General features: G+C 43.1%; 1 protein-coding gene across 1 annotated transcript; it reads right to left on the bottom strand.

The window, feature by feature from the left end:
• Window positions 1-347: 347 nt before the first annotated feature.
• LOC306766880 (olfactory receptor 52D1-like) lies at window positions 348-1,289 on the bottom strand (the record flags this gene model as incomplete). The annotated part of the gene is made up of 1 exon (XM_079254732.1): window positions 348-1,289. One exon carries the CDS (start codon window positions 1,287-1,289, stop codon window positions 348-350), a length of 942 nt encoding a protein of 313 aa, XP_079110858.1.
• Window positions 1,290-10,073: the final 8,784 nt, after the last annotated feature.

The raw sequence follows: 10,073 nt of genomic DNA, 5'->3' as shown, positions 1-10,073 counted from the left end.
CATCCACCCAAAGTATGCAATGTATGCAGGTACTAAAAAATATCAAAACCTACGTATATTCATATTCATGGTAAGTACTTTTGTCCCCAGAAAAATAGCATTTTCACTTTTTTTTTAGCACATGTCTATAATTATCTGGTGTTTATTTAGAAAACAAATGTCATTAAACCGCTGGTGGTCTACATGCTATGTGAACATTGTGAGCATCAGATTTGGTTTATCTAATTGTGACATTACTTACCCTGTGTACTGCTTTATTTTTAATTATTAGCATGACTAAATTAAAAGGGTGAGAGAGAGTTCTGTTTGTAAGCTAGAATGACCTGAAAACATCATTTAACATCACATTAGTTTAATCCTTTCACCTGTTTGTTGCACCTACACAGATTTAATAAACTGTAGCGAACTTGAGTCAGTTTAAGACCGTATACAACAGGGTTGAGAATAGGTGGAATCATCAGAAACTGTACAGCCATGAAGTTTTTTACACTCTGTGTGACAGATGCTGATCCATACCTTGCGTACATGAGGTCAAAAAGAAGAGCAACTGTGGCATTTAGTAAACATAATAAATGTGGCACACATGTCTGCAGAAATTTCTTCCAGCCTTCTCTGGACTGCAAAGCACACTTTACTAACAGTACATAGGAGCACATAATGAAAAGATCATGGCCAAAATAAAAAAATATAATAATAAATCCAACTATATTATTTACTGTTGTGGAGTTACATGAAAGTTTTATGATAGACCAGTTTTCACAGTATAGTTTTTCTATCTGGGAACCACATAATGTCAGTTTAGAGGTCATTGTGACCACAATAGCCATACAGAGTGAAGGTACAAGTCTGGAAAACCCGACCAAGAAGGCAACTCTGTGCCTTGTCATCACAGAGTGATATTCCAGTGGGCGGCATATGGCCACATATCTGTCATAAGACATCACAGTGAGAACAGAGAACTCACAGCTTGCATATGAATAAATAAAGACCTGCAACAGGCAACCAATGTAAGATATGACATGAGTGCCGGACAAGATATCAAAGAGAAATTTGGGGTAAAAGGCTGCTGTTCCATACAGACTATTAATACACAGATTACATAGAAAGATATACATGGGTTTATGAAGTTTTTCTTCCAGTATGATTGTCATAATAAGAGCAACATTCACAAGCAGTATCACACTGTAACACAACAGGGTTAAAGAAAAGAGAATCACTCTGTTCTTTGTTGTAATGTCCTTCAGTCCTGACAAGGAGAACTCAGTGAAAACAGTTGCATTGTTCATCATTTACCTATTTGTCAAAACTCTGAAACAGCATCTGTCATTCTTTGATATTATTTGTCTCAGCTATATGTGACTCCATCCATCCATTCTCCACCTTCAGGTAACTTCTACTAAAAGGGAGGAAGTGACAGTTCCTTCAGTAAACAATGAGACTCTTTAAATTAAATTTGAGAATCACAACATCATTAATGACAGCTAATTAGATCCCCAGAGCTGAACTACCCCTGACAAAGTAAACTCTAACAAACTGATGTCATACATTGATTTTTTTTTTTTTTTAACAGAGACACAGGCCCAATGAAAAATAAAGGGGAATTTTAGTCAATTCCATCCAGATCTTAAACATTCAAGGATTTTTTTTCTTCAAGGACCATAAAGATAATTTCTGCTCTGAATATTAGACATTTTCATAGCAATCTAAAGAATGGGCGATTACACATATTGAGGTAATAATACTGAAGCATTACACATTGAAGCTGCAACACCGGTCAGATATCAGCAGCCTGTGGGACTGTCAAACCAAGAAGTACACATGAGCTTTATTTAAAATCTACTATTATTACACTTTATTAAAAATTACTGGAGTTTTTATTTTTAGTTTTACATTTCCTTCATAAGAGCTATGAAACTTCCAGTTTTTTATTGTTCTTACTTATGTTTTCTTTATCTTGCTACAACATGAAAAAACAACACATGGTTCAGTATTAACAGGAGCCCACATGTTGGGAAATAAAACCCCAGTCAATGTATGCAGGTATACAATATATATATATATATATATATATATATATATATATATATATATATATATATATATATATATATATATATATATATATATATATATATATATATATATATGTAATACTTACAATATGTACATTTAATAAAATGGCAAGACATTTTCCTGAAAACTGCTTTTTGTAGCTCATGTTTATAATTATCTGGTATTCATTTAGAAAAACCGTTTTAACTAAACGGCTGGTGGTTCGTGTTTATGTGAATAATGTGGGCATTTGGTTTGATCAGTTTTCAAATGAAAGAAATTACATAAAAGTGGCATTACCAACCCTGAGTTGGGATGTTACTGGATAATTAGTGATGTTTTATCTGACATAGGCACAAATGTGATGGGGCGGCTGTAGGAGGAACAGCAGTCGGATTGTAACTGGGAAGTTGGGAGTTCGATTCCAGGCTTCCCCTGACTATGTACTGAAGTGTCCTTGGGCAGGACACTGAACCCTAAGTTGCCCCCAATGTGCTTATCGTGGTATGATCATGTATTCTCCAGGTCCACAAAGCAAATGTAGACTGGTTGGGCGAACTCCCATGCCCCCTCCAGGACTCCAAAGAGGGTATAGAGCTGGTCCACTGACGAAAACCACACTGCTCCTCTCAATCTGAGATTCAACTATCCGGCGGACCCTCCTCTCCAGGACCCTTGAATAGACCTTACCAGGGAGGCTGAGGAGTGTGATTCCCCTGTAATTGGAACACACCCTCCGGTACCCCTTCTTAAAAAGGGGGACCACCACCCCAGTCTGCTAATCCAGCGGCACTGTCCCCGATGTCCACGCGATGCTGCAGAGGCGTGTCAGCCAGGACAGCCCCACAGCATCCAGAGCCTTAAGGAACTCCGGGCGGATCTCATCCACCCCCGGGGCCTTGCCGCCAAGGCTTTTTGACCACTTCAGTGACTTCAGCCCCAGAGATAGGAGAGTCCACCCTTGAGTCCCCCAGCTCTGCTTCTTCATCGAAAGACGTGTTGGTAGGATTGAGGAGGTCTTCGAAGTATTCCTTCCACCGACCCACAACGTTGAGGTCAGCAGCTCCCCATCTCCACTGTACACAGTGTTGACAGAGCACTCGCCTCGAAGCCATCCGGAAGTCTTTCTCAATGGCCTCGCCAAACTCCTCCCATGCTCGAGTTTTTGCCTTGGCAACAGCCAAAGCCGCATGCCGCTTAGCCTGCCGGTACCTATCAGCTGCCTCCAGAGTCCCACAGGCCAAGAAGGCCCGATAGGACTCCTTCTTCAGCTAGATGGCATCCCTCACTGCTGGTGACCACCAAGGAGTCCTGGGATTACCGCCACGACAGGCACCAACGACCTTACAGCCACAGCTCCAGCTGGCTGCCTCAGCAATAGAGGCACAGAACACAGTCCATTCGGACTCAATGTCCCCCGCCTCACTCGGGACATGTTTGAAGCTCTGCTGAAGGTGGGAGTTGAAGCTCACTCTGACAGGGGACTCAGCCAGACATTCCCAGCAGACACTCATAACACGTTTGGGCCTGCCAGATCTGACCGGCTTCCTCCCCCACCATCTGAGCCAACTCACCACCAGGTGGTGATCAGTTGACAGCTCCGCCCCCCTCTTCATCCGAGTGTCCAAGGCATGTGGCCCCAAGTCCGATGATATGACTACAAAATCAATCATTAAACTGCAGTCCAGGGAATCCTGATGCCAGGTGTTCATATTGACACTCTTATGTTGGAACATGGTGTTTGTTATGGACAATCCATGACGAGCACAGAAGTCCAATAACAAAACACCATTTGGGTTCGGGGGGGGGGGGGGGGTGCATGCCTCCCAATAACTCCTCTCCAGGTGTCACTGTCGTTGCCCATGTGAGCATTGAAGTCCCCCAGCAGAACAATGGCGTCCCCAGAATGAGCACCCTCCAGCACTCCCTCCAAGGACTCCAGAAAGGGTGGGTACTCTGAACTGCTGTTCAGTGCATGAGCACAGACAACAGTCAGGACCCGTCCCCTCACCCGAAGGCGGAGGGAAACTACCCTTTCATCCACCGGGGTAAACCCCAACATGTAGGCACCAAGCTGGGGATGAGAATGCCCACACCTGCTCTGCGCCTCTCACCATGAGCAACTCCAGAGTGGAAGAAAGTCCAGCCCCTCTCGAGGGTACTGGTTCCAGAGCCCAAGCCATGCATCGAGGTGAGTCCAACTATATCTAGTTGGAACCGCTCAACCTCGCGCACAAGCTCAGGCTCCTTCCCCACCAGAGAGGTGACATTCCACGTCCCTAGAGCCAGCTTCTGCAGCCGGGGATCAGACCCCCAGGGACCCGCCCCCTGCTGCCACCCAGCTCACACTGTACTCGACCCCTACGGCTCCTCCCGCAGATGGTGGGCCCATGGGAGGTGGTGCCAATGTAACCCTTTCGGGTTGAGCCCGACCAGGACCCACGGGCAAAAGCCCGGCCACCAGACACTTGCTGTCGTACCCCACTCCCAGGCCTGGCTCCAGAGGGGGGTCCGGCAAGGGAACGTTTCAGTCCAGGTTTGTCGTCATCATAGGGGTTGATGAAAGTGAATTGTGTTCTTTTGTGAAAGTTATCATAAATCCATGCAGCGTAGAATCTGTTTTCAGTAGAATCATGTACGTCTATTCCATTGCCACACTGAAAATCGCGAGCATCCAGTTTGACCCTCTACCTTGCCTTCTATGCACAAATGTTCCTCCTGTTTCTCTGAATCTGTTGATCATGTTCACTAGACCATGTTATTTTTTATTTATTTATTTTTTGTCTTGTCCAGCCTTTAAGCAGGCAAAATGGATTTTCTGGATGCTGTTTTCTGCTGGGCAAATTTACTTTACCAAGGGAAGCATCATAGATATTACGCTCCCCTTGATATTCTGGATTTTAATTTTATTTTTCCATTTATTTTGCATAATTGTTTGTATTACAAAGTTTGCACTGCTGGACCGGACCGGAGAGGACAGATGAGGGACAGAAATAGAATCGAAAAGAAGAGAAAACAGAAAACACCTTGTAGAGAAAATAAGAGAGAAAGAAAAAAAAAGAAAGATTGAAAAAGAGGACAACCTATATATATTTGCAAGTACATAAGCACACATACACACCCACTTATATATACACACATCCATACACCTATACACACTGGAGTCATGTTCCCCCTGTGGGAGGATGAAGCCATCAATTATCAGGAAAACCTAGAGCTCACAAGCTAAATCAGACACACAGGAAGAAAACCAGCCGTTGTTAGTAAATGAGCCTGCAGACGACTCAGTGACTGTGTCACATGCAGAACATACAGAGTGGAATGTGTTCAGAGAAGAGCGATCATGCCAATGTGGCCCTGCCCACACACAGGCAAAAGGAAGTCCCAGAGAACCCTGAGGCTCGAGCAGCTGGCGGTCGTCCCCAAGCACAGACCCCAACCACCCCACTCCGGAGCCAGCCATACATCCACCTAGGAGGTGGCAGAGGGGGAGCCCCAGCAGAGCTCCCCAAGGTCAGGGAGAACAGGCCCCAGCAGGCCTGGACCGGCAAAGCCCCGCTCCGCCACCTGTGTATCTATCCTGTCGCTTACAGACACCCCATCTCGCACTCCCCCGCCCCTCTGCCCCCCACCCCCCACCCCATTCACACACTCACACCCCATAACATCCCCGCCTCACACACTCCTCTCGATACACCCTCACACTCATCCTGCACCCCCTACTCAGTCCCCATTCAAACACTGTTCTGCTTTACACACAACCCACCCCAGTTCCCCCTATATACTGTCCCCCTACACATGCCCACACTCCGACCCCATCCCTTCACCTTGCTCCATCTCTATACACACACACCATCACATACTCCACTCTACACACATACATACCCCCTAACCCCCCTTCCATCCGGCCTCATATTCCTTATACAGAAGCACACTACATCATGGAATCCATCGCATTGTGTCCCCCCTAATATGCCCCTTCCCATAGCCCAGCCATCCTCATCTGCATCCCATTGCCCACCCACTTACCTGAATTAATTCCCCCTTATATCCGTTTTTTGAAGTTTTATGTCTGAACTGGTCATATTTTCCCAACCATCTGGTGTGTACAGGACTTTTTAAAATCAGTTAAAAAGTGTTATTTGAAGGTTTAAGAATATTGTGAAAGTTTACCTTTTTTATGGTTCTGACTTAAACTAATCACTGCAGGAGTGGACTGGTGACCTGTGCCCCTGGCCTCTTGCCTGCTAATTGCTGGGATACTAGTCTCTAGCTTTCCTGCAACCCTGAACTAAATTAAGCAGTATAAAAAAATTATGAATGGTTCAGACTAAAACAGAAAAGATTAGTTCTGTACATAGACTGCTGGATTTTGGGTTCGAGGCACCTTTTTTTTTTTAACACAACTTAAATGGATGGATAATATTTGTTTACCTCAAAGAAGTCCAAAGCTTTGCTGATAACTACCTTTCTTTACCATTTTTCCAGACTAAACTACAGTTATCTAATAATCTGTTGTTTTTTTTTTTTAAAGAAATTTTTAAAAAAACTGATAGTAAAACACATCTTTTGTTGACTACTTATATTCTATCAAGGAGAGGGGGCTCAATAAGTAGTGAAACAAATCTGTTTATAGTTTCACTGAGTTTACTGAAGTTCAGCAAGAAGATATTTTGTGTAAATCGATTTTATTTATAGTTTTCGTGTTCAACTGGCTTTTCATTCTTTTTCACTTATCAGTAACCTCGCCAAGGTATAGAGGGAGTTTGTCACCTGCATGGAGGACACTGGTCCCTCAGCATAACAACTAAATTGATGTCCTGGGGATACTGTGGAAAAATGGACTAATGACCCTGTGGCCTAATCATCATGTTTACCTGCAGCACTGTGTCTCTGTGATATTGCATCACAATAGTTTGGGGTCTTTGTCATCAGAACTTTTTCATCTTGTGTTATTACTGACAAAATAATCCCATGTTTATTGACCAAAGGCATCATGCTGTCAGAGGGAATATGGAGAAGTTACTGTTCTCTAGTAAAACCCACATCAAGTTTTGCATATCAAACAAATACAACAATAAAATGTGTGCCTTTTACACAAAATTCACCCTACACTGTGTGTTGATCTTTAATTGAACAAGTAAAAACTAAGCAAGAAGCTACATTGCTAGGTGATGAGGTTTTGAGTTTGACTTTGAGTTATTGACTCGTTTTCATGGCGACACAATGGCAACCATTATTATGGATATACTGTATAAGATCTGCAGTGTTTCCCATACCATCATATCAGGGGTTGTTTTCCATGTAATGGTTACATTAACTCTCAATATCCAATGTAGCTAAAATAATTCAGTGTCATGCAGTTTGGGAGATGATGCTGGATGTTAATGACTCACTGCTAGAATAACTGTTTAGGCCACTTTACAAGCTCACTTGAAAAATGAATAAACACACAACAGAAAAGTGCAGTATAAGCGCAGTTTCATCCGATTCAACTTAGAACATTCAAGTTAATTTACCTGAGTTTTAAACATAAAAGATTAAGCAGTGTAATATTAATATGCAACATAACACATAAAAATTACCTGCAAGCTGCTTCACAGTCGGCTGTATGTCAACACAATTTATGAGTAAAAAATGCACATCGACAGCATCAATCAATAGAACTGTGAGAGGAGTAAAACTCGCTGTTAATTGTTCTTACAAAAAATAAAAATACTTCCTTATAATTTGACTGCTCATCTGTCGCATATGCAGTTTATCAACACATGATTCAGCCAAACAGATTTTAAAGTGGCTGTTTTCTACATCCGGTATTTTATACACAGTGTTTGTGGCCTGTATGTAATGAAGCTGTTATACCACAAGATGCCTTAACAAGGCATCGTGTACCAATCGACTTAGATTACATTTTTATCATTTATGGTTTTTGAACTTCTAGGTTAAACACTGTCACATCAAAACATCTGATATTCTGCTGCTGTTCATTCATCCATTTTTTATACCAGTTTGATCCAATTTGAGGTGAGTGAACTGGAGACCATCCCAGTTCTGGGCAGGTAAAAAGCAGGGAATTACAGTCCATAGCAAGCCAACACAGAGACAAATCATACACTCTCACACTCATAGGTTTATCGAGAATCACAAGCTGTCTAGCCTGCATGTTTTTGGATTGTGGGAAGCAGAGAAAGAGAGACTTTACACTGACTTTTAAGTACAGAAGATTAAAAAAAACATTTGCTATGGCAACAAAGCAATAACAAGGTATCTTAAATTTGTGATGAAGCTTTTAAATGACACAGTGGAGACAGTGGAGAATATATAAAGAAAAATACCTCTTTTATAGCATGACATCCATTTTGTATTGAAAAGAAAATGCAAAACTCATGTGAGATTGTGTCTTTTGTGCTGGCTACCTGTTTGAACAAAGTATGTGTATTTTAGCATTTTTTTTTTGTGGTAATATTGTATATTTGTGGCCAACACAGTTCTTATATGTAGACAGAAAGCTTATCGAGTCTATATGTATGTTATTTCCCTTTCGCCTTGTTCCTTTGAAGAGGTTGCCACAGCAAATCATCGCTTGGATGAATTGGCACGTTTTGCACCGGATGCCGTCTCTGACACAACCCTCTGCATTTATCCAGGCTTGGGACCAGCTCTCGGAGACCAATCCTCCTCCAGGCTGCATCAGTAGCATAGGGGAGCAGGACTCAAACCGCCGACCATCATGTCACAAGACAAGCAGCTTCACCACTTGAGCCACTGCCACCTATGTATATACTACTCTGCAATTTATTTGTGAATGAAATCAGTGAAAGCACACCACTCTTTCTTCTTGTGCTGTCACAGATGTTTTTTTTTCTAGAATATAGTTGTAAGCTATATGGAAATAAATATTTATTACACTAAAAGAATTCATCTATATTGTCTGCGCAAAATTTGTCCATCCATCCATCCATCCATCCATCTTCTGCCGCTTATCCGGGGTCGGGTCGCGGGGGCAGCAGCCTAAGCAGGGAAGCCCAGACTTCCCTCTCCCCAGCCACATTTGCCAACTCTGCGGGGGGGCACAAAATTTGTGCCAAGTCTATTTCATCCTGATCAAGTTGCAGAGTAGATTTCAAAGGATCTCTAAATATCTGTCCAAAACAACCTTCTGCTTCAGCCATATCCCTTACTGGGGACATTTAAACTATAATCCCCACTACGGTTCTGAGCAGTATATTTACACTGCTCAAAAAAAATAAATAAAGGGAACACTTAAACAACACAATGTAACTCCAAGTCAACCACACTTCCGTGAAAGCGAACTGTTCACTTAGGAAGCAACACTGATTGACAATCAATTTCACATGTTGTTGTGCAAATGGAATAGACAACAGGTTGAAATTACAGGGAATTAGCAAGACAAACCCAATAAATGAGTGGTTCTGCAGGTGGTGACCACAGACCACTTCTCAGGTCCGATGCTTTCTGGCTGATGTTTTGGTCACTTTTGAATGCTGGCGGTGTTTTCACTGTAGTGGCAGCATGAGACGGAGTCTACAACCCACACAAGTGGCTCGGGTAGTGCAGCTCATCCAGGATGGCACATCAATGCAAGCTGTGACAAGAAGGTTTGTTGTGTCTGTCAGCGTAGTGTCCAGAGCATGGAGGCGCTACCAGGAGACAGGCCAGTACATCAGGAGACGTGGAGGAGGCCGTGGGAGGGCAACAACCCAGCAGCAGGACCGCTACCTCCTTCTTTGTGCAAGGAGGAACAGGAGGAGCACTGCCAGAGCCCTGCAAAATGAACTCCAGCAGGCCACAAATGTGCATGTGTCTGCTCAAACAGACTTCATGAGGGTGGTATGAGGGCCCGACGTACACAGGTGGGGGTTGTGCTTACAGCCCAACACCGTGCAGGATGTTTGGCATTTGCCAGAGAACACCAAGATTGGCAAATTCGCCACTGTCGCCCTGTGCTCTTCACAGATAAAAGCAGGTTCACACTGAGCACATGTGACAGACGTGACAGA

Source organism: Telmatherina bonti (genome assembly GCF_933228915.1).
Source record: "Telmatherina bonti genome assembly, chromosome: 15".
Lineage (NCBI taxonomy): Eukaryota > Metazoa > Chordata > Actinopteri > Atheriniformes > Telmatherinidae > Telmatherina > Telmatherina bonti.
Note: the sequence above shows the minus strand (reverse complement) of the source record. Positions and strands in the feature narration are given on the sequence as shown.